Genomic DNA, 26135 nt, shown 5'->3' with positions numbered 1-26135 from the left:
AACTGGCAGAGAGAAACCACCACAGGAGTTGATTTAATTTAGGACTTCAGTGCCTTTAGTTACCCCACAAAGGGGCAGGAAAGTGATGTACTGAACAGTGTGAATTTGAATACATGTAGGAGGAGCTGTAAATAGACTGCATGCATATAGAATAAACATTGGGATTTATGAGCATTAATAGACATAGTAGATGGAGCTTTCCTTGGTCAAACACATTACACATGACTTCATAGGGCAGTTTATCACCAATGATGACATCATGAATGATCAATGAGGCTTGGATTGACTGGACATTACATGGTCTACTAAATATCATTATGGAGAGAGAGAGAGGAGAGAGAGAGAGAGAAACTATCCGCACCGTCAAAGAGATTGACAAGTTGCAATGGCTTTTCATGTTAGCCAAACTTTATCAGAATTCAAAATTCTGTGCATGAATTTGATAGAGAGAAGGAGAAAGCACGAGAGAAAGAGAGAGAGAGAGAAAGAGAGAGATAGAGAGAGCACGAGGGAGCGAAAGAGAGAAAATGGGGAAAGCTGAGGTGGACTTGAAAGAAAGGGAGATAGAGACAAATGACAAGTTGATTTATTCAAAGAGTGAGAAGTGGGTGAATCAAACTTGAATGCTTTGGGAGTGAAAGTGGTCTCTCTCTCCCCTCAATCTTCCCTGCTGAATTTCTCCCTCTGCCTTCCCCCTCTTTCATCGATGGTCACTCAGATGTCAGCCTGCCTCTCTGACAAAGAAATGTCCACGCCCGCACGACACACACAACTCAAGGTGCTCTTCACGCTCAGTGGGATAAAGTAAACGATGGAGAGATAAAGTGAAAGGGTGATTTACCTTTATAACTGGGAGCATACACATATGCGCGCGTGCACGCACATGCACACACACACACACACCTCAGAGTCTATACTTTACCTTCTTGAATGTCAGCAGACACATACACATGTTGGACAACCCCCTGGACTGGAAATGATATACAAGCAGTAAACTATTACTATAGTGCAACGATGGTAGTCTTTGACATGTCACTCACTCAAATAGCCATTTTGGTCTAAAATAATTACTTAGAGACTGACTGAAACAAAACAGAAGGGTTGTGTGTAACTTAGTCCAAAAAACGGTTTATTTTATCTACTTTTAACATTCTGTCATAGAGAGCACATATTCAACTTCATAAAACACACATTTTCCCATCTAGAGGTTAAATAAAATGTATGTACTATAGTAAGTGCCTATTAAGTGCCAAATAAAGTAACTGGGTTGACCGTAACAGGGTTGACAATTTAATTTTAAATCAGCCATAAATCCCCACATGACAGGGGTATTGGAAGCTTGTTGTATGCAACAGGGAGTGGCAAATGAATGTTTTAACAATAAAAAACGTATATATATTTTTTATTTTTTTGCTTGTCTATCTATGGGTAACATGGTTGACATGTTATGCTCGACCCGTTCAGTTTTCCACCACAAAACACTAGAAAATGGCCAAAAAGAGTAGAACCAGCTACATTATGATTTGACTATTAGATGTTCAATATTTATTTAGAAAAAAATATTTAAAAAGGAATAATTTCACAATATTAAAACGAGAGTTTAGTTCACGTAATAGGGTTGACCTTAAAATGAGGGACAGACGTAAATTAATCACTAATCACATAAAATAAATCATCTTCAGAAATGACTTTGTCAAAGCAACAAAATAACTAAGTCCTCACAATTTCAATTCTAGTAACTTGGCTTCCGGAGGTTGGGTTGATGACGTGGCAGGTGGCAGTGTGGTAGGCACAGCTTGTCCCATGAATTAATCATAAAAATGTAGGATTAGCTGATAACTGTGAAACAAACATTCAATATAATATAGAGAACCTTGAACTATTTATTGATCAGCATTTTGATATGCTCCAAAAAGAATCAGATACATCGAAGCGAACAAGAGAAGACCTTTCCTCGAGCTCTGCGAGCGAAACTGAAGGGAAGCCGCCGTCTAAATGTTCTAATTTAACATTGGAGGCGGAGGTTTTTACTGTCTCCAGAAGATAAAAAAGCTGAATCTATTGCCTGGGCTACTGGGGGATGTTCAGGCCTTAAAAACAGGAATGGAATACAGTAATAAAATGATGGAAGAAATACGATAAGATAAAATATGATATTGAAAACTACAGTGGGGGAGGGAAGGCCCCGTCCAATCGTAGCTATGCTAACTCACTACAAAATGAAAATTGCCTTGTTACAACAGGGTAGGGAACTGAAGAACACCCCATTCTCTATGAATGAACAATTTCCCCAAGAAAAAGTGGAGAGAAGACGTGCCTTGTACCCCACTTTCAAAAGGCTCTGAGCAGAGAAGCAGAATGTTCGTCTAGTGGTCGATAAATTGTATGTAAAATGACCAAATGTTCAAGGACTCAAGTGATAGCTACCTCTTGCTGTAGTTGTCCCGATACACATTTGCACCGCATTACATAGTACAATTGTCACTCGTTTCATGAAACTAGGCATCTGTCGCGCGTCACTACTTCACAGGAGAGCCATTTGAACGTTAACTTTTTTTTAAATCAAAATGCGTTTTTTGGGCAGAAATACATTCTGGAGCATGTGAACTTTCATGTGCCTTAATAACAAACTTGTATGCCATCTGTAAATACGAATACAATTGTTAAATTACGAGCCTATTTTGTTTAGACACAGAAATAGACAGCAACCTTCCTTCTAGCCATGATTGGCTGTGAAAATGAGTTGGTTGGACATGCCGAGAGATGAGTTTGGATTGGTCTGCCATGTAACATGCTTCTGTCTATTTGAGCTGGTAAGTATGTGTGGTAGGTAATCCTTTCTAACGTGGCTTTTTTAAAGATATCACGTAGTAGAACTGCAAATGTGTTGCTCTCCACTTTCTGGAGGACCGAGTTTTGAAATCAGTGGAATTAGAGTATAATAGCTAATGAGATGGAGAAAATTCTGGTGTTTGATTGCAAATATGCAGACAGAGTCGAAAAGAGAACACACAGAAGTCTGTTGTAAAACACCCGTCTCCGGATAACATCTTCAAACTAAGGGCAACCATGGCATCCGTGACAGAGGGAGAAGCGTCCATCCATGGATACAGGTAAGACAGTCTAGCTAGCTACATTTTCAGATATTACACGTTTCTAGTTTTGTCAGAAAGTCATTTTCAAATCAAGTTAAAGTGTACTGTTAGCTAGCTAGCTAATGTTAGCTGGCTGGCTCGCTAGCTAACGTTACATGTATGATCTGTGTAGTAATATTATTCGTATCTCAGAGCCATGTGCTTTGCTAGTTATAGACTAATGTTAGCTAGCTAACATTGAACCTGGTTGGTTAGCTACGTGTAGATTCATGTAGGGTAGTAATGTCATGAGTTGGGATTATGGATCATTGTTTAGCTAGCTAGCTACATATCTTAACAAAAGACTCCACTATGGTAACCATTTGAATAGAATATACATGATATCACTTCGACAACTGTTGATAGACGTAGCTGATAAATTCTCTCTGGCTATCTACTTCGATTTCAGAGCCCTCTCGTCTGAGTGTGCCAGAGCGCAGAATAATGTACACATTTACGAATGCTCAACACTCATTGAATATGGCCGGTGTCAGTAAACGTTGGCAAAAAAGCATAAATAAATTGTTGCCAGCAGCACAGTTGCAGTCACCAATGCTCTGGATAACATAAAAACAGCCTAACAAGCTCTGCTAGGGCGAGTAAAATGGTCAGAGTGAGCTGTTCTCTCATTTGTGTCTGGAAGTTGCTAGCAAGCTAGCCAACGTTAGCAAGTTATCTTGAGTTGAGAAAGCTGTTGTTAGGTCAGAACACTCGGATCAACCCTACTCCTCGGCCAGAGCGTCCAGTGTGCGCTCTGAACGCTCCGAGAGCGAAACGCTCTGAATTTACGAAGGGACAATCTGACAACGCTCTGAATTTACGAACGCCCAGAGCACACTCTGGCACGCCAGATTAACCAGCCATTAGTCTTGAAATATTTGGTTGTTTAGTAGATGGCCTCACATGCAACTCCTTAAAGAGATGGGTGGGGCTAAAGCTTAAGAGGGTGTGAACGTTGCTGAATGTGTGTAGACAAAGAAGAGCTCTCCACTAGGTGTACCAAAACATTCAAAGGCAATTTTCTCAAAAGTGAGGTTACGGATTTATCAACTTTCAAAGCAGAATTACTTTCCCATTGTTCCTCAACTGTACTGTATGATATACCATTTTCTAGCTCTGTGTCTCTACTTTTATCCAATGTAAAAAACAATTTTGCTACATAAGGCCGAATAGAGCCGTTCGGTCACAATTAAGGATTCATTTGTTTTTCACAAAAACATGTCTTCATGCAGTATGGAACCGTGGACTATGTGAACTTAAAATAAGGTTGGACTTATGGTAATAGAAAATGGATATGATGAACTTATCCTTTTCTAAATTAGGCAATATGGAACTTGGGACTATATGGACTTAAAATCAGGTTTTGATTTAGGGGAAGGCGAAGATAGGTAAGGCTGACCATTTTTTATTTTTCATTTATTTAATTTGAAGATTGCACAGTAGTACATTAGAAATACCAAGGTAGTTTTTTGTTTTGTTTTATACAGTGGGGAAAAAACTATTTAGTCAGCCACCAATTGTGCAAGTTCTCCCACTTAAAAAGATGAGAGAGGCCTGTAATTTTCATCATAGGTACACGTCAACTATGACAGACAAAATGAGAATTTATTTTCAAGAAAATCACATTGTAGGATTTTTTATGAATTTATTTGCAAATTATGGTGGAAAATAAGTATTTGGTCAATAACAAAAGTTTCTCAATACTTTGTTATATACCCTTTGTTGGCAATGACACAGGTGAAACGTTTTCTGTAAGTCTTCACAAGGTTTTCACACACTGTTGCTTGTATTTTGGCCCATTCCTCCATGCAGATCTCCTCTAGAGCAGTGATGTTTTGGGGCTGTCGCTGGGAAACACGGACTTTCAACTCCCTCCAAAGATTTTCTATGGGGTTGAGATCTGGAGACTGGCTAGGCCACTCCAGGACCTTGAAATGCTTCTTACGAAGCCACTCCTTCGTTGCCCGGGCGGTGTGTTTGGGATCATTGTCATGCTGAAAGACCCAGCCACGTTTCATCTTCAATGCCCTTGCTGATGGAAGGAGGTTTTCACTCAGAATCTCACGATACATGGCCCCATTCATTCTTTCCTTTACACGGATCAGTCGTCCTGGTACCTTTGCAGAAAAACAGCCCCAAAGCATGATGTTTCCACCCCCATGCTTCACAGTAGGTATGGTGTTCTTTGGATGCAACTCAACATTCTTTGTCCTCCAAAAACGACGAGTTGAGTTTTTACCAAAAAGTTCTATTTTGGTTTCATCTGACCATATGACATTCTCCCAATCCTCTTCTGGATGATCCAAATACACTCTAGCAAACTTCAGACGGGCCTGGACATGTACTGGCTTAAGCAGGGGGACACGTCTGGCACTGCAGGATTTGAGTCCCTGGCGGCGTAGTGTGTTACTGATGGTAGGCTTTGTTACTTTGGTCCCAGCTCTCTGCAGGTCATTCACTAGGTCCCCCCGTGTGGTTCTGGGATTTTTGCTCACCGTTCTTGTGATCATTTTGACCCCACGGGGTGAGATCTTGCGTGGAGCCCCAGATCGAGGGAGATTATCAGTGGTCTTGTATGTCTTCCATTTCCTAATAATTGCTCCCACAGTTGATTTCTTCAAACCAAGCTGCTTACCTATTGCAGATTCAGTCTTCCCAGCCTGGTGCAGGTCTACAATTTTGTTTCTGGTGTCCTTTGACAGCTCTTTGGTCTTGGTCATAGTGGAGTTTGGAGTGTGACTGTTTGAGGTTGTGGACAGGTGTCTTTTATACTGATAACAAGTTCAAACAGGTGCCATTAATACAGGTAACGAGTGGAGGACAGAGGAGCCTCTTAAAGAAGAAGTTACTGGTCTGTGAGAGCCGGAAATCTTGCTTGTTTGTAGGTGACCAAATACTTATTTTCCACCATAATTTGCAAATAAATTCATAAAAAATCCTACAATGTGATTTTCTGGATTTTTTTTCTCAATTTGTCTGTCATAGTTGACATGTACCTATGATGAAAATTACAGGCCTCTCTCATCTTTTTAAGTGGGAGAACTTGCACAATTGGAGGCTGACTAAATACTTTTTTTCCCCACTGTATGATATTGCCTAATTGTAGAGGTCAGGTATATTATGACTTAAAAGCTGTTACATAGTGTGGCCATTGTTCGCGGATGTGAATCAGAACGATTAGCTTTTAAGACAACATGTAATAAATATGAATAGATCTAATGTAGGGCTAGGATGAAGGATTATAACATTAAAAACCTGTCCAGGTTATCTATTGAAGTAGGCCTATACGATCCCAAAATAATTGCTGTCATTATCCTTTTACATAAAAAAAATAAATCTCAATATAAAATCTGTAAAGGGCATATTATTGTTCCGATTCACAACGGCAAATGGATTAGGTATTGTCAACAGAGTTGTTGTCACTATTAGTGTGTGGTGGGCTGGTTAACACTGGGATAAACTGATTAAAGTTAACGGTAGAACCAACACAATAATTGGCTTATGGAAGCACTTCTCTAAGTGAGAGGTATATTCTTTATTTATATCTAAGCTATTTACACTACCTTTTATGTTATTGATTCTAATGATATAGGCATAGGTGTCAAACAGCCGAGGTGATAGAGCGACAACCCTGGAATAAAAACAAAATGTGGGTGGGTGGAGAGTGGAGTGGTTTTACAGGTTTACTCGCTCTGGAATGTCAGTAATGCATGTATTCTTGGCTATCGTGCCATGGCTGTGTCAGGGTCGATTGTAAGTTAAACTTAGGTATTCCTTTATGGGTAGTGTGAAGTTTAAGACACATTTTCACTGGCAGTCATTAGTGGCCGTTAAAATCTATGAAATAACACAAATGGAATCATGTAGTAACCAAAAAAGTGTTAAACAAATCAAAATATATTTTAGATTCTTCAAAGTAGACACCCTTCCCCATGATGAAAGCTTTGCACACTCTTGGCATTTTCTCAACCAGCTTCAGGAGGTAGTCACCTAGAATGCATTTCCATTAACAGGTGTGCCTTCTTAAAAGTTAATTTGAGGAATTGATTTCCTTCTTAATGCGTTTGAGCCAATCAGTTGTGTTGTGACAAGGTAGGGTTGGTATACAGAAGATAGCCTTATTTGGTAAAAGACCAAGTCCATATTATGGCAGGAACAGCTCAAATAAGCAAAGAGAAACAACAGTCCATCATTACTTTAAGACATGAAGGTCAGTCAATACGGAACATTTCAATAACTTTTTCTTCAAGTGCAGTCACAAAAACCATCAAGCGCTATGATGAAACTGGCTCTCATGAGGACTGCCACAGGAAAGAAAGACCCAGAGTTACGTCTGCTGCAGAGGATAAGTTAATTAGAGTTAACTGCACCTCAGATTGCATCCCAAATAAATGCTTCACAGAGTTCAAGTAACAGACACATCTCAACATCAACTGTTCAGAGGAGACTGTGTGAATCCACTACTAAAGGACACCAATAAGCATAAGAGACTTTCTTGGGCCAAGAAACACGAGCAATTAGACCGGTGGAAATTTGTCCTTTGGTCTGATGAGTCCAAATTGGATATTTTTGGTTTCAACTGCCGTGTCTTTGTGAGACGCAGTGTAGCTCAGTTGGTAGAGCATGGCGCTTGCAATGCCAGGGTTGTGGGTTCGTTTCCCACGGGGGGCCAGTATGAAAAAATGAATGCACTCACTAACTGTAAGTTGCTCTAGATAAGAGCGTCTGCTAAATGACTAAATGTAAAATGTGAACGGATGATCTCCGCATGTGTATTTCCCACAGTAAAGCATGGAGCAGGAGGTGATATGGTGTGGGGGTGCTTTGCTGGTGACACTGTCTGTGATTTATTTAGAATTCAAGGCACACTTAACCAGGATGGCTACCACAGCATTCTACAGTGATACGCCATCCCATCTGGTTTGCGCTTAGTAGGTCTATCATTTGTTTTTCAACAGGATAATGACCCAAAACACACCTCCAGGCTGTGTAAGGGGCTATTTGACCAAGGAGAGTGATGGAGTGCTGCATCAGATGACCTGGCCTCCACAATCACCCAACCTCAACCCAATTTAGATGGTTTGGGATGAGTTGGACCGCAGAGTGACGAAAAAGCAGCCAACAAGTGCTCAGCATATGTGGGAACTCCATCAAGACTGTTGGAAAAGCATTCCTCATGAAGCTGGTTGAGAGAATGCCAAGAGTGTGCAAAGCTGTCATCAAGGCAAAGGGTGGCTACTTTGAAGAATATAAAATCTAAAATATACTACTACATGATTCCATATGTGTTAGTTCATAGTTTTGATGTCTTCACTATTATTCTACAATGTAGAAAATAGTGAAAATAAAGAAAAACGCTTGAATGATTAGGTGTGTCCAAACTTTTGACTGGTACTGTAGGTTCAGCAGATCCCCTTATTGTATGGGACAATTTTAAATGTAGAGACCATTCAATAAAATACTCATCATTAAAACAAAAGCAGTTTAGATCAAAAGAGATGGAAATAGAGGAAATAACAGCGCAGGTAGATGGTAATGGAAACTGTTATATAGAGTCACAAAATATGTTAGAGGAAAAACAAAAATAATTGGAGGTACTTATTCAACAACGATCAAGTGTAATGTATTACAAAAATAAAGCAAATTGAATGGAAAATTGTGAAAAATGCACAAAATGTTTCTTGAATGTTCAACATAGAAATGCTACCAATAAGAATTTACAGAAACTCGTTACAAATGATGGAGTCATCCATGATTCACCAAATGATATTTTGAAAGAGGAAGCAAAATATTTTAAACATATGTTTTCTTATCAGTCTCCTCCATTTCCACTGAATGATGTTAACTGTAATTATTTATTTCCTAGTAACTTTTTGAGGCAATTCAATCTTTTCAGTCTGGAAAAACACCAGTAGAGGTATTTCAGACCTTTTTTGATGTACTCAAAGATCCATTATTTGCATGTTTTAATTACTCCTATAAAAATGGTAGACTTTCAGGAACTCAACAAGAAGGTCTGATTTCATTACTACTAAAACAGGACCCAGGTGGTAAGTATAAATATAAAGTCCATTTAAAAAACTGGAGGCCTCTTACACTGCAATGTTGTCATGCATAAATCCTGGTGAAATGGATAGCACATAGAAAAAAAATGTTTTTTACCAGATATTGTTCATCCTGATCAGACAGGTTATTTTACATGGATTATATATTGGAGATAATTATATACGACAATTACTTGAAACAATTGAACATTATGAAACATCAAAGATACCAGGCCTGGTCTTCATAGCAGATTTTGAAAATGTGTTTTATAAAGTATGACTAGAATTCATATATAAATGCCTGGATTACTTTAATTTCGGTGAATCTCTTATACAATGGGTTAAAGTTATGTACAGCAACCCCAGATGAAAAATAGTAAATAATGGTTACTTCTCAGAAAGTATTGAGCTTTTAAGAGGCGTAAAACAAGGCTGTCTGTTGTCTCCATATCTATTTATTATGGCCATTGAAATGCTAGCTATTAAAATTAGATCCAAAAAGAACATCAAGGGGTTAGAAAACCAGGGGAAAAAAACAAAAGTGTCAATGTATACCGATTACTCAAGTTTTTCCTTAAGTCCACAATCTGGATCCCTGCACAGTCTCATTGAAGATCTTGATAACTTTTCTAGCCTCTCTGAACTAAAACCTAATTATGACAAGTGTACCATATTACGTATTGGATCGTTAAAGGACACAGTGTTTACACTACCTTGTAGTTTAACAATAAAATGGGCAGATGGGGAAGTAGACATACTTGGTATTCACATCTAAAAAATATAAATGAACTTACCACAATCCATTTCAGTAGAAAGTTTGCAAAAATAGATAAGATTCTGCAACCATTGAGAGGTAAATACTTGTCTATTTATGGAAAAATCACTTTGATTAACTATTTGGTCCTATCACAGTTTACTTACTTACTAATGGTGCTGCCTACTCCAGACGACTCGTTTAAAAAAAATCATATGAACAAAATATATTTCATTTTATTTGGAATGCTAAGCCAGACAAATTTAAACGTGCCTATTTATATAATGAATATGAGTTTGGGGGGCTAAAATTATTCAATATTAAAGCTTTAAACCTCTCACTAAAAACTTCTCTCATACATAAGTTATACTTAAACACAAAATGGTTCTCCAGTAAATTATTCAGAAAGGCTCATCCTTTGTTCAAAAATGGCCTTTTTGCCTTTATACAGATTACAACTTCTCATTTCCGACTAATTGAAAATTACATTTTGTTTAAAGTATTGCCCTTTCTTAAACAAGCCATACAAAGCTGGTTACAATTTCCATTTCATCCTTCAGAAAATATAGAACAAATATTACAACAAATGTTATGGTTGAACTCAAATATACTGATTAATTAAAAAAAACATTATTTATGGAAAAAATTTTTTAAAATTATATTATATTTATTCATTATATTATGAAAAGGAATGGTGGAGTTATGTCACATATGCAGCTATCAAAAATATATGGGAATGTCTGCTCAATCCAAAGTTACAACCAGCTGATTGCAGCATTACCACAAAAATGGAGGAGGCAAGTGGAAAAGGGAGAAGGTAGGGAACTTGTTTGCCTGCCATATATTAAAGATACAAATTGGCTGAAAGGAATTGGCATAAATAGAAAAATATACCGGTTTCATTTGAGGACAAAAATGTTGACAGCTGCGCCATACAGGTTGCTAAATAAATGGGAAGAGATTTTCGATGTACCGATTCCATTCCACATGGTTTATGATCTGGTACAAAAAACAACACTTGATTCGACACTTTGAGTTTTTTAATTTAAATTACTATACAAAATTATTTCCACCAACAGAATGCTATATATATGGGGCATACAACAATCTCAGCTCTAGATTTTGCTGCGAAGAGACAGAATCACTAGATAATTTATTATGGTATTGCCCCTATGTAGCTTGTTTCTGGTGACAGGTTCAGGAATGGTTAAGAAATCACAACATTCACTTAAAATGTACCTCTCAAATAGCTGTGTTGGGTGATTTATATACATATATATATATATATATGTATATACATATATATATATATATATATATATATATATATATATATATATATATATATATATATATATATATATATATATATATATATTCACAATGATGGTGAAACTTGCAGAAATGTAGGGATTAAGTGGGTTAAAATCTTCCTAGAAGTCCCACAGGGTTGACGGAGGGACATGTCAAAATACATAATTATGGCACTTTAGCAAGCCTTTAATCATGTAAAAAATCTGATTTTTGGAATGTCCCATATGGTCTATATTAAGATCACTTCATTTAATATAACAGGCTTTTAAAATTCAATATTGGTGCACAATTTCTACTGAAAATATCAAAGGACGCAAAATACACTATTTTCGTGGAACGACCCAGAAACAGTCACAGATGGACACAAACGACAATAGACAATGCATGCATAGCATGCACACACACATACGTAACTACATACACACACACAAACACCCCCAAGTCTATATTTTAGTGTCAAGTTCCGGTAATAGATTGAACAATGGAATAATGAGGTCTCCGCACAACACTTAAATCAGACACAATTTCAGAGTTTTAATTTGCTAAGCTTCAGTCGTTTAATATGTGCGGCAGATCATCTTAATACACTGAAAGACAAAATGGAAGGTTGGAACTTATTCTATGTTTGTGTGTGTTCCATAGGATGCCAATGGTCAAAAGTTCAGCTACACACAAAAAAAAGTAAGGCAACCAGATGCAATGGGATTGTGAGTTTGCACAACTTTGGGCATAGAGTGCATACGGAAGATATTCAGACCTCTTGACATTTTCCACATTTTGTTACGTTACAGCCTTATTCTAAAATGGATTAAATTAAAAAGACTCCTCATCAATCTACACACAATACCCCATAATGACAAAGCGAAAACAGGTTTGTAGAAATTTTTGCTAATTTATTACAAATAAAAACAGAACCCTTTGCTATGACACTCAAAATTGAGCTCAGGTGCATCCTGTTTCCATTGATCATCCTTGAGATGTTTCTACAACTTGATTGGAGTCCACCTGTATTAAATTCAATTGATTGGACATGATTTGGAAAGGCACACACATGTCTATATAACGTCCCACAGTTGACAGTGCATGTCAGAGCAAAAACCAAGCCATGTGGTCGAAAGGAATTGTCTGTAGAGCTCCGAGACAGGATTCTGTCAAGACACAGATCTGGAGAAGGGTACCAAAAACATTTCAGCAGCATTAAAGGTCCCCAACAACACAGTGGCCTCCATCATTCTTAAATGGAAGAAGTTTGGAACCACCAAGATTCTTCCTACAGCTGGAAGCCCGGCCAAACTGAGCAATAGGGGGAGAAGGGCCTTAGTCAGGGAGGTGACCAAGAACCCAATGGTCATTCTGACAGAGTTCCAGCGTTCCTCTGTGAAGATAGGAGGACAACCATCTCGTCAGCACTCCACCAATCAGGCCTTTATGGTAGAGTGGCCAGACGGAAGCCACTCCTCAGTAAAAGGCACATGAAAGCCCGCTTGGAGTTTGCAAAATACACCTTAAGGACTCTCAGACCATGAGAAACAATATTCTCAAGGTTGACCTTCCAACAGGACAAAGACCCTAAGCACACAGCCAAGACAATGTAGGAGTGGCTTCGGGACAAATCTCTGAATGTCCTTGAGTGGCCCAGCCAGAGCCCAAGACTTGAACTCGATTGAACATCTCTGGAGCGACCTGAAAATAGCTGTGCAGCGATGCTCCCCATCCCACCTGACAGAGCTTGAGAGGATCTGCAGAGAAGAATGGGAGAAACTCCACAAATACAGGTGTGCCAAGCTTGTAGTGTCATACCCAAGAAGACTCAAGGCTGTAATCGCTGCCAAAGGTGCTTCAACAAAGTACTGAGTAAAGGGTCTGAATACGTATGTAAATGTGATATTTCCGTAAAGAAATAAACAAATAATAGTACAAATGTACACAAACCTGTTTTTGATTTGTCATTATGGGGTATTGTGTGTAGATTGATGAGGGATAAAAAACAATGTAATCCATTTGAGAATAAGGCTGTAACGTAACAAAATGTGGAAAAAGTCAAGGTGTCTGAATACTTTCCGAATGCACTGTATAGCTGAACCAAAATACATTCTCAAGTTGAATTGTATGTTGGCTCAACTTTGAATTTTAGGTTGAGTGAATAAGTCCAACTATTAGCAGCTTGGATTAGTTTAGAAAATTGTATGTTTTTTATGTTTATGTATCATAAGATTAATTTACCAAACAATGTACATACAAAAACACAGGTATTGAAACAAACCATTTTTTAAATCAACCTGCAGTAGAGCATGCTGGGAAATATGATAATGATGAGTGGGGTTTTGAGCAAACATGGATTTGTAATTTTACTCAACAAGCTTGTTCAAATTCAGCTCACTTCAAGCAGAGTTTATTGAGTAAACAAACTTTAACACATTAGCTCAAATTCATGTCCTTTTTAAGTCCACTCAACACACATAACAATGCTTATTAAGCAATTGGTTCCCACATGAAAAAAGACTTCAGTTTACTATAAAATACTCCAGTACTTACTATAGAATTCCATAGTAAACTGTAGAATACTATAGTAAATACTACAGTATAATCTGTAAAAAAAATAAAAATAAACACCGTAGTAAATAATACAGTAATGTCTGCAAAAACACTACAGTATTTTTTTACTATAGTAAGAAATGCAATTTGCACATACCCTGCCCATTCCCCTCCCCCATATACCAATTTGTGCCACTCATAAGCCAAGTATAGACCAGGTTATAGAAAAGCACAGAAACTTTGAATTGTCCATTCAGACCCCAGTCCTACCTACCTACAGGTTATAGATAAAAAATAAAAACACTATAGTAAATACTTCAGTAATGTCTGCAAAAACTGTCAGTGGGTGCTGTAGGTGGGTGTGGTGCAGGAATCAGATGCAGGACGCAGAAAAATAAGTCCAATAGACTTTAGTGAAAAGCACACACAAAATAACGAGTCAAACGCCCGGAGGCGAGAAAGTCCGCACACAGGCGAAAACCAAAAGGCGCACAAAACAGTGCGTAAATAACCTCCTAACACAGAGGAGGAAAATACGAAATGCACAAGGCAACAGTAGCGCACAAACACGACAGCGAAACAATCACACACAAACACAGACACACACAACGAGAACTAAATAGAACACTAACGAGGACTAACTAGACACAGGTGTACAACATCAAGACCAAACCAAACGAACATGAAACATAGATCGGTGGCAGCTAGTACTCCGGAGACGACGACCGCCGAAGCCTGCCCGAACCAGGAGGAGGAGCAGCCTCGGCCGAAACCGTGACAAAAACACTACAGCAAATCCTACAGTGTACTATAGTCCGCAAAAAATGTCCAGTAAATACTTCAGTTACTACAGTCCGCAAAATCACTGCAGTAAATACTACAGTATACTACAATCTGCAAAAACACTACATGAATTACTAGTTGTATCCCTAATTTGCTCCAGGTGCACCGCACTACTATGGCTGACAACACATTTTCATTTAATTTATAAAAACATTGTTTTTATATAAAAAAATATATATATATACTACAGTATTTATACTATAGTGAACTGTAAATACTACAGTACATACTACAGTATTCACCTCTAGTATTTTTGCAGACTTTAACACATAAGCTCAAATTCTTGTCCTTTTAAAGTCCACTCAACTCACATAATAACGCGGATTAAGCAATTGGTTAAGTTGGCTTTTTTATAGTGCATGGACATAAGAAGACCAAATATATAAGATGAAATAGGTATTACACCTAGTAGACATCAATTAATCAAGTGTTAATCAATGCGCTCAGATATATGCATAGGGACAGATGGAGAGAGACCTCTAGACATTAATATACCATAAGCCTTGAAAAGAAAAGTTGTACCATAACTAATCTCAACTATAGGGTGGATATCATATTGACTCCTTTCCATTCAACCTTCCTCCTCCACCCTTCTCTCTTAGTCTATTCCTCATTTCCTCTCTCTTTCTCTATACATCCTCTCTCTCTCTCTCCCCATCTCCCTCGCTCTATCCTTCCTTCCCCCCTTCTCTCCGTGGCTCAGGGTATTAGTGTCACCCACTCACTTCTCACTAACCATCCCATTCAATTTCATCCTGAGGAGACGATACAGAAACCATTATGCATAGAGCAAATCACCGTAATAGGTGTGTGTGTGTGTGTGTGTGTGTGTGCGTGCGTGTATATGTGCTATGGTACATGTGGTGGGAGTGTTTGATTGTTAAGGCAGTTATGATAACAACAGTACAAACCGTTTCTTTATGCCGACAGTAATGACTTAAGTTAACAGATTCTTAAATGAATAGTATTGTTTCAGAATGTCAAAGCTTATAGGTCATATGTAAAATGTAAAATAATGGCTTTAATACGACCAAGGTCATATGTGTACAATAACCTCAGGCAGGATAATGTGATACACAGAGGTGTAAATTATTAGGGCTTGACGTTATGCTTTCATAATAATAAAAAAGAAAGAGAAAAAAGGACTAGATCACATTCATCTGATTTCTACTTTATAGTGACACAGGGCACATCAAATAGTGGAAGCCCTCTGTTGTTCTTCCCAATCCAACATCAAGCTCTAAACATCTAATTCACAGGCATAATGAACACTCTCTGATAAGCTTTGCCAAACCAAATCTGAGAGATCAGTGTGTGTGTGCGTACGTGCGTCTGTCTGCCTGCCTGTCTGCCTGTCTGCGTGTCTGTCTGCCTGCCTGCCTTCCTGCCAATCACACTCCTTTCCTCAGCCCAACCCTCCAGTACCGTCCTGTCATCCTTCGACCTCTTGAGATGTGATTTCAACATCATTGTGACATCAATGAAATATCAGCTCACATGGATGCTGTGGCAGTCAGTACAGTACAGCTAGATGGATACTGCACAGGTATGATGACCTGACCACTCTCAAGCTTTGATTCTGTTTGACTTTCTATGGTCTGTCATTGTTTAATTAACTTGTGTCCCACCTAGAATAGAATGATTAAAACGGACATTCCCATTCAAGTCAATATTCCGTGAGTACGTTTACTGTAAATTCTGGTGGCCATATTGAGTGTACCCATATTCTAGTCATTATATTTCTATGGTGTGGCATGTCCATCCCCAGCTAAAATGAAGACTGGTTTATAATAGCAGTCAATGGGAGAGCTATCGGCTCTGTGAGGGACACTGACTGAGATAGGGCTGATAGAAAATACAGAAATACCTAGGCTGAGGACGGATTTCCCTTCGCCCACTGCCTGACAGAATGGGAGGAGAGAAAGTAAACAGATAAGCTCAACGTTTGCCATCTAGCAGTGCAGTGGATAGATGCCTGCTTGTCTGTCTGCCTGTTTGCCAATATATTTAATCCATCTGTATAGTGCATTTCAGGGCCAGACTGGGCATGGCTGTACTATCTCCCTCTGCATCATTGTTGCCTTATCTGTGTTCAATATTCTACAACACCGTGTGTCTACGGAGCGATAAATAAATAATTGATGAATGGATGAGTTATGGCGTCGGTAAAATAAGCAGAGGGAGTTACAGTACATAAAAGGTAACGTGTCTGTCACGGATTCCGCCGAGGCTGCTCCTCCTCCTTGCTCGGGCAGGCTTCGGCGTTCGTCGTCCCCGGAGTACTAGCTACTGCCGATCGATGTTTCGGTGTTTGTCTTGTGTTGTCTAGTTTGTACACATGTTACTTATTTTGTGTTGATTATGTAACATATAAGTTCCCTTGTTTTACGTTTGGCCTTTTGTGTGTTATTGTCATTTTGTCCTGTCTGATGTTCGGCATTTCTAGTTCGCCTATTACGCACAGCGCGTGTTACTCCTCCAGTGTTGTGGAGACTTTTGTTTGGTGCGTGTTTACTGGAATTAAAGTAGTCATCCTGATCCTCTGTGTCCTGCGCCTGACTTCACCGCCGCATACACATCAACCCAGTCTGACAGTGCCTGTCTGTCTGTCCATACGTTCATCTCTCTGTACGTTCATTACTCCATCCGTACGTTTTTCTGTCTGTCTGTCTGTCTGTCTACACAGTATAAGTAATGAATGGGAGAGAGTGGAATTCAAAGAAAGAAAGGGGGAATGTTGGAGAAAGAAAAAAGAAAAGACAGACACAGTGCAGGAGAAAGAGTGTGTTTGTGTGATCGGGGTGGGTCTGGGGTAAGCAGCGGGACACAGAAAACACTGGGCGAGTCTCAGAAAAGTCATTAGTGGTGGCATTTGATGGTGGCGGTGTGTCAATGACACAGAGACTAGCTCGCAGTGGGAGAGGGTTTAGGGGTCAGGAAGCATGGGAGGAAAGGCTGGGGGGGGGAGTTGGGACTCCCTGGGGCGACTGGTGTTATTAAAAACTGTTCAACTAGTTATACACACAGACACACACATGCACGAACACACGCAATAAAGCATGCACGCACACAGACAGACAGACAGACAGACCGACACATACACACAGACAGACTACATTTCAATGTACATTGTACTTTAAGGTGTGTTATGCTGGATTTAGATCAATAATCATAGGGCTGAAAGACAGTGTTATCACCTTTCTTGAGCTCATACCAAATAGTAAGCTAATAGGGATACACCTTACTCTAAAATGTGAAAAATAAAAAAAACACCCTCCCTTACTCAGTATGCAGCACCCCTGCACTATTACCACCATTCCATTAAACTGGGAATTTGGCTGAGGCCCATCTGTTGTTTTAGTCAAACATTGTGTTTGGGTGATAGTCTCTGAGTGTGTCCCAAATGGCACCCTATGCCCTATATAGTGCACTACTTTTGACCAGAGCCCTATGGGAGGATCCTATGGGCCTTAATCAAAAGTTAAATAGGGAATATGGTACCATTTGAGGCACAGCCATTATCTCATTTACATTTGACATTTTAGTCATTTAGCAGACGCTCTTATCCAGAGCGACGTACAGTTATCTCAGTCTCCACACTCTGTGCCATGGCTGGTTGCTGTAAATCTGCCCAGCTCATTAGCGCTGACACAGGGAATGCTAGCAGCCCACCTGCTCCCCTTCACCCTCTTTATAGCACCACATATTAAACCCACAATTAGACACACACTCCTCTCCTCCATACCTTCTCAATTACACACACACTCCTCTCGTCTTTACTACACTACACCTCCCCATCGACAGCTCACATTGAGCAAGTGTAACAGCTTAATCTGCTCACTCTACTAACTGGGCTGTAGTTCCTTTCAATATCTTCATCCACGTTTTGCTTTCTCTTTCAACACCTCTTTTACATCATCACCTGTTTTTCTTATTTTTCATATTGTCGTGTCGTTTAGCTGTTTTTCTGCATTCCTGTTTAATCTCACTTTCCCACTCCCTCTCTTCCAGCTCTTTCCCATTCCTTCAATTGTTACTTTTTTACTGTCTCTGTATTTCTATCTCTCTACATACTACATCTCTCTCTTTCCCACTCCCATCTCTTTCCACTCCTTTCCAAGTTACTTTTCCTCTCCGTCAAACTAGTTCCGTCTCTGTCCATCCCCCTCCCTCTCTGCCTGTCTGTTTTTCTCTGCAGTCAACTTTAGGAACTAGTTTATCGTCTCAGAGTTGCTGATGGAAGCCATAATCTGTGATTGGCTGGCTACTGTGGCATGTACGGTGAGTGACAGGTTGATGGAGTGATGTCGCAGCGTGTTTGCTTTGCCCGACAGAGGTCACCGGAAGTCACAGAGGTAATGAGGCCATAAAAATGTGGAGGACAGAAAGTTGTTGGAGAGGATGAGAGGGAGGGAGGGAGGGGATGGAGGAAACAAGATAGAACAGGGAACGAACTGAGTCACAACACCCTCACTCCATCATCTCCTCCTCGGCTCCCCCATGGCTTAGCACTGAGTATTCTGTGAGCTATAGCTGGTGCCAGGAGTACACTGTGTGCCTATATCATACATGTATCATACACAAACATGGCCTGAGATAATGTTTAAATTATTTGATGAAGTTCATGATAGAACCCAGAGAGAACCCAGAGAAAACCCTGATAGAACCCTGATAAAACCTTAAGAGAACCCTAAGCGAACCCTGAGAGAAACCTGAAAAAAAACGGAGAGAAACCTGAGAGAACCCTTCACTCCAATCATAGGAGGGCTGAACAGCCCCCTCTTTCTCTACATTTATTTGCTTGACTTTATAGATTGAAGAGGAGAAAAATCCCAGTGGCTTTGAAGATTTGGAGAAGACTGGGGGTAAGCTATGCACTCAATATAAACACAACACGATATATGTGTGTGCGTGTCTGAGATAGATTTCAGCCTCTGTTTGAAGTTCCAGACTCCAACATTCTACTCCACTCTGGCAATTACTTCATATCAAGGATTAGATGGGGGAGAGGGCAACGAGAAGGGAGAGAAAGGGGGAGAGAGAAACAGAAGGGGGGGGGGAGACTGCCCCCCTTCCTCTCCTCCTTCGGACCAGAGAGAGAGAGAGACTGTAAGAGGGAGATAAATAGAGACTAAAGAGACTAAAAGAGGGAGAGGGAGGGAGGGAGGGAACAAGAGGAGGGAGAGGGAGACTGAAATAGGAGGGAGAGAGTTAGTGGAGGTAGTAGACTGCGAGAGAGAAAGAAAAGCTGTAGTGGGAGAGATTGAGGACTGCACTGCAGAGGGAGAGTTTTTATATTTGGATGGCAAGTTGACTTTCTCCAAATCTGAAAAAGAAGAGGATTCCCAAACCAGCGGTTGGTTATCATGCAGGTCTACAGATATGTAGCCATTTGCAGGGCCAACTTGTTGCTGTAAAGTTGCATGTCTGATAAGTCAACCAAATATGGAGAGACATTGACTCAAAGATTCTCACTGTCTGTGTATTATATCGAGCAAGAGAAATTATATGCTTTTTCTCACATATCAGTAAAAGATTGTCACATACAACGCAATACTTCTTGGGTCAGTTGTGCATTTCCCCCAGTAATGGTTAAGGTTAGGATTGTAAGAGGGAAACAGATCCTAGATCTGTACCAAGGGGAGACTTCATCCCGGAGCGACTCCAGAGGACAATGATACTGTTCCCCACAAGGACAGTGGGACAAGTTAGGGAGGACAGTTATATACAGTAGCTATTACACATTCCATATACATGACTGTAGCCTACCTCCGCAATGTGTACTGTGTACGGCTGGCCATGGAAAGTAGGGGAGTTGTCATTCACATCTCCTATCTGAATATTCACTGTGTCTTTGACCACCTGCGAAAGCACAAGAGGTCCTAATGTTTAATACACAAACACACAGACAGAGAGAAACACAGACACAGTAAACTTACTATATGTACTGAATGAGGGTGGTGTCTTAACCCATAGGAATGTGTAGGTTGAAATGTCAGTGTGTTTTAGTGCATCAGAACAGTACATGTTAGACAGGGGTGAGAGTGAGTAACATACACACACACACACACACACACACACAATCAATCAACTCCCCCACAAAACATTACACACACTCTATGGATAGAAGGAGTGTATGAATTTAATGTCTTAACCATTACCCATAGGGTTGTGTAGGTTGAAATGTCAGTGTGTTTTAGCATTTGTATGCTACGTGTGAGACAGGTGTCAGAGTGAATAACAGTTGGTCAGAAAGAGTTGTATCTACAGTGTGTGAGCTGCTTGACATCCAGGATGTGTAACAGCGTTGATCGGACTGCATGTTTGACTCTTACCCCTTGGCTGTCACTCACAGAGAACTCCACCTGCATCTCCGACTTGGTCTGGAAGAGATGGAGAGAGATGTCAGCAAAACCCTTCTTATGGGAAGGAGGGAGGGAGTGTGGGGAGGGAAGGGAGACAGGGTGTGTGTGTTTGTGTGTGTGGGTGAGTGTGTGCATGCATGCACGAGTATGTGGTTGTGTGTGTGTATTTGTGTGTGTGTGTGTGTGTGTGTGTGTGTGTGAGGCAGTGTGTGTGTGCCTGTGTGTGTGTCTTCTAACCTCGCGGTCCAGGGGCTGTCGTAGCCAAACTACTCCTGTGTCTCTCTCCACCGCAAAGTACCTCATGGCCTCCTCTCCCACCACCCCGAAAATGAGGGGCTCCTGGTCTGGGTCCACAGCCTGCAGTTGGGTCACTGACGTGCCTGACATGCATAGGAGAAGACAGGGGTAATAGGTCAATCACAGGATACATTGGTTGTGTCCAAAATGGCACCCTATTCTCTATTTAGTGCATTGCTTTGGTCAAAATGGCACCCTATTCCCCATTTGGCTCTCTATTCTCCATTTAGTGCACTACTTTTTTCGCCGGCTGCACTAAATAGGGAAAAGGGTTCCATTTCGGATGCAACGTTACTATATCAAGAAACAAAAAAAGGCAGCAAGCTGTATTATTCCTTCTTATGCCATAATTGTTCATGAAAATGGCGGATGGGGGTTAGAGGCTCATTATGGTATAGTTAAACTGAAGGGGAGATAGGGAGCTACTGAGGGGGCCATTAAGTCACCCACACGGAGAACATGAAAGGCCATTAAGAGGTTAAAGTGTTGCTGAGTAGTGTATTCACCAGCATGGCATACACACACACACACACACACACACACACACACACACACAATAACACACATTCACACACAGGCAGGCAACACACACACACACACACACACACACACACACACACACACACACACACACACACACACACACATTACCAGTAAAGTTTGGACACACCTACTCATTCCAGGGTTTTGAAATAACACATATGGAATCATGTAGTAAACAAACAAGTGTGTCCTTTTTTGTTTAATACATGATTCCATATGTGTTATTTCATAGTTTGTATGTAATGTAGGCACACACACAAGCACAGGCACACTAACATGTAGTATCCTCTCCATCCCCTTCCTCCCTCCCTCTCTCTCTCTCTCCATTAGAGACAGTACTGTAGAGGTAAAGCCAAACTAAATCAAGGCTGTCACTTCCAGGCCCCGGCACAATCACACACCCCTCTCTTTTTATTAATACAACCCATTTTCACCATGAAAGGGAGGCAAAAATGACTAATTAATATTACAATTTATGAACCCTTCTCATTGTGTCTAATGAGTTTCATGCACATTCTGCTGCTTTCAATATGAATTTGGTTGAAGACGGTGCAAATTAAGCATTTTAGCTCACGCTCATCAATAATAACTGTGTAAGTCACCCTATTCCGCGCTCTCTCTCCCTCCATCTCACTCGCTTTCCTCCATTGAAAATGAAATGTCCACTGCATGTGTAAAGACATGGTTGAGTCCCAAATGACACCCTATTCACTATATAGCGCAATACTTTTGACCAGGGCTCTGGTCAAAAGTAGTGCACTATATAGAGAAGAGGGTGCCATTTTGGATGCAGTTATGAGTGTAACAAATGGTACTTTCATACCAGGATCCTGTCTCTACGAGCCACAGTAATGTGGAAGATTAGGGAAAGAGAGTGTGATTGAGTGTAGAACATTAAGTGTAGAGGGTTCTTTGCTGCGAGTAGAAGTGACAGGGTGTATGAGTGGGATGTCTCATGTGTGCTTGTGTAGGCTAAAGGATGTATGCATTGATTTGAGAATGTATGTGCATGTATAACTCTTGAGTGGTGTGTGTGTTTGCTGGTTGCGTAACACTTTACTTGACACCCAGTGTCATAACACTTGACACCCAGTGTCCTGTCATTAGAAGGTCATAACACTGTCATGACCCATATATTCACTCCTGTTGTGACATATATTGTGTCATTTTATGGCTGGTTATGACACCTACATAAGAGTGTCAAAACCCACATTTATTCAAATGTGTTTTTTCCCTGCCAAGAAGTTTCCTTTCGTTTAAAAGTGTGCTTCTTAAGTTCTTTGTTGTTGTTGTAATGAATTCTTTACAGTCATGTTTTTTTCCCCATCATATTTTTTAAAACTTGTAGAAAATAAACTTTATGACACCGTCATAAAGCATTATGACCATACTGTGTCAGTTTACTTGGACTAAGAAAATACACTTTATGACACTGTCAAGAAGGATTATGATCATCATAATCATATAAGCCAGATAGGCCTATCAAGTACATGCCCTGATATCAGTCATCAGTCAAAAAGAGGGTGTCTTGTCCCGCTCCTGAAATCTGCTCCTGCATTCATCTCAGTCATCAGAAACAGAGCACTGGGGTAGGTGCATGTCTGACATCAATGTGTGTGCAATTACAATGATAATTTAATATGGTCCATTTCAGAAAATGTTATATAACATAAACATACTGTTGACAAGTAGGCTATGGTGTAATGGAATGGTTTGCCATGTGTGGTAGGTTTTGTGGGTTTTGACACGCTTATGTAGGTGTCATAACCAGCCATAAAATAACCACCATGGTAGGCTTTGTAGGTTTTGACACTCTTATGTAGGTTTCATAACCAGCCATAAAATAACGCAATATGTGTCATGACAATGTTATGACCATATTATGAAGGGTTATGACAAGTTATGTCAGCAGTTATGACGCTGGGTGTCAAGTAAAGTGTTACCGCTGGTTGTGTGTACGTGTGTGTGTGTGTGCACGCACACTTTCTGCATGCATGCGCATGTGTTTGCGCATTCTTGTGTGTGACGTGCGCACATGTGTATGCGTTTGCAAGTGTGTGGTGCGTTGAAGGCAGCCTGCTGGTGGTAATCTGTAACAGTGTGGCACCCAGCCCTTTTCCCTGACAAATGATGCTATTTAGCACTAAGTGATGCCAGTATTACCGTTATGAATTATACAGTGCACATTAACAGTTCCCCTCCTCCCTCTCTCCTCCACTCCTCAGTCCTTCTACTCTGACAAGAGCGATGGGCTGGGGGAATCATCAGTTTCTCTCTCTCTTTCAGTTTTCTATCTCTCTGCCCTCTGCAACAATCTGACACTGTGTATGGAGAGGCCAAACCAGGCCAAACTAAGGTGAGCAGAGTGAGATCATACAATGCCAACCAGGGCAGAAACAAACAGGGTTAGAGAAGACATGATTGGGCCATAGAGAGAGCATCTGCAATACAAATGCCTGATTCACACTATAGAGCAAACCCAAATCAAACTGAGCTGGCTCTAATATTTGTGACCCGTTTCAGGAAACTAGGCTTATGTCGCGGGTCGTTTGTGAGAGCCATTTGAACGAAAACTTCTTTTTTTTCATCAAAATGCGTTTTTTGGCAGAAATGCCTTCTCGAACATGTGAACTTTCATGTGCCTTAATAACAAACTTGTATGCCATCTGTAAATACGAATACAATAGTTAAATTACGAGCCTAGTTGGTTTAGCCAAAGAAAAAGACAGCAACCTTCCCGCTAGCCACTATTGGCTGAGATAATGAGTGGGCTGGACATGCCGAGAGATGAGTTTGGATTGGTCTGCCATATAGCACGCTTCTGTCTATTTGAGCTGGTCAGTATGTCTAGGTTATCCTGTCTAACGCCACTTTTATTTATTTTTTATAGTGTGTAGTTTTGAAATAAGTGGAATTCAAGTATGCTTGCTAAGGAGATGGAGAAAACACCTGTCTCTGGATTACATCTTCATACTAAGGGCAACCATGGCATCCAACAGGAGACGTGTCCATCCATGAATGATGTATACGGGTAAAATAGTCTAGCTAGCTACATTTTCAGATATTACACGTTTCTAATTCTGACAGAAAGAGACATTTGCTTGGCTAGCTATAGCCTAATGTTAGCTAGCTAACATTGAACCTGGTTGTTTAGCTACCTGCAGATTGTGATTATGGTTAATTATTTACCTAGCTAGCTAGCTAACGTTAACTGCCTGGCTCGCTAGCTAACGTTACATGTATGACCTTACTATTCGTATCTCAGAGCCATTTGCCACATGTCTTAACAAAAGACTCCACAATGCAAGTAACCATTTCGGGTGCGTTCGTAAATTCAGTGTGGCCATCTACTCCGATTTCAGAGCACTCTCGTCTGAGTGTGCCAGACAGCAGAATAACTGATGAATTTACGAATGCTCAACACCCGTTGAATATGGCCGGTATCAGTAAACGTCAGCAAAGGAAAGGATGAGAAGAAAAATTAAATGGGAAGAGGAGCACAGAGATTAAATTCACTGAATAATGTGACAAATATGCTTCATTACAATAAACATGAACATAAATAAACACAATAAACACATTAATAAAAAATTAATACATACACTAAAACCAGAAGACAAGTAGATTTTAGAAAAGCACTCAGAAGGAGTGGAGTTGTTGAGAATACCATGCCATAAACCAGAGAGGAGAGCAGCAGCTGTAATCAGCAGTATTGTCAAGTGGCGGTGTTGTAGAAAGAAGGCATACCGGACTTCTGCCGTGTTGTTCTGCAGAGTTATTCAAGGAAGGAAAGAGAGGAAGGCTCCACACCACTCTCTCACTTGGGTATTTTCTGATTATCTCAATTTGCTATTTTGTAGCTTTGGCAAGTATGTGTGTGTTTTCTATCCCAGTTCGCTCCTCTCCCTGTACATTTTACAGAAGCTGCCCACCCCGTGGCTGCAACTCTTCTAATTTACTGTACCTGCGTGCACAACCCATGTCTCCGGCAGCGTTTGGAACTGCCGATCTGCGCTCAATAAGGCTGAGTTCTTCTCAGCCTATATTGACTTTCAGTCCCTACACTTTTTGGCCCTGACAGAGACATGGAGGACCCCAGAGAACACTGCTACTCCAGCTGCTCTCTTATCATATGACTATGTGTTCTCTCATAGTCCGAGAGCATCTGGTTATCGCGGTGGTGTCACAGGGCTTCTCATTTCTCCTAAGTGGAGATTTTCTATTTTCCCCCTCTCTCATCTGTCTTCCTCCTCATTTTAATTCCATGCAGTCACTGTCACTTGTCCACTCAAGCTTAACATTGTTG

General features: G+C 40.3%; 1 protein-coding gene across 1 annotated transcript in view; it reads right to left on the bottom strand.

The window, feature by feature from the left end:
- Positions 1-26135, bottom strand: part of LOC311133639 (cadherin-23-like) — a 601713-nt gene that overhangs the window by 464516 nt on the left and 111062 nt on the right. The window contains exons 3-5 of the mRNA XM_084167165.1: positions 21227-21369; positions 20960-21007; positions 20394-20486 (exon numbers count right to left, since the gene is read on the bottom strand). Coding sequence (XP_084023291.1) covers positions 20394-20486; positions 20960-21007; positions 21227-21369 — 284 coding nt within the window. The remainder of the gene's footprint in view (positions 1-20393; positions 20487-20959; positions 21008-21226; positions 21370-26135) is intronic.

Source organism: Coregonus lavaretus, assembly GCF_964263955.1.
Source record: "Coregonus lavaretus genome assembly, chromosome: 1".
Taxonomy (NCBI): Eukaryota; Metazoa; Chordata; class Actinopteri; order Salmoniformes; family Salmonidae; genus Coregonus; species Coregonus lavaretus.
This window is presented reverse-complemented; position numbering and strand designations above follow the sequence as displayed.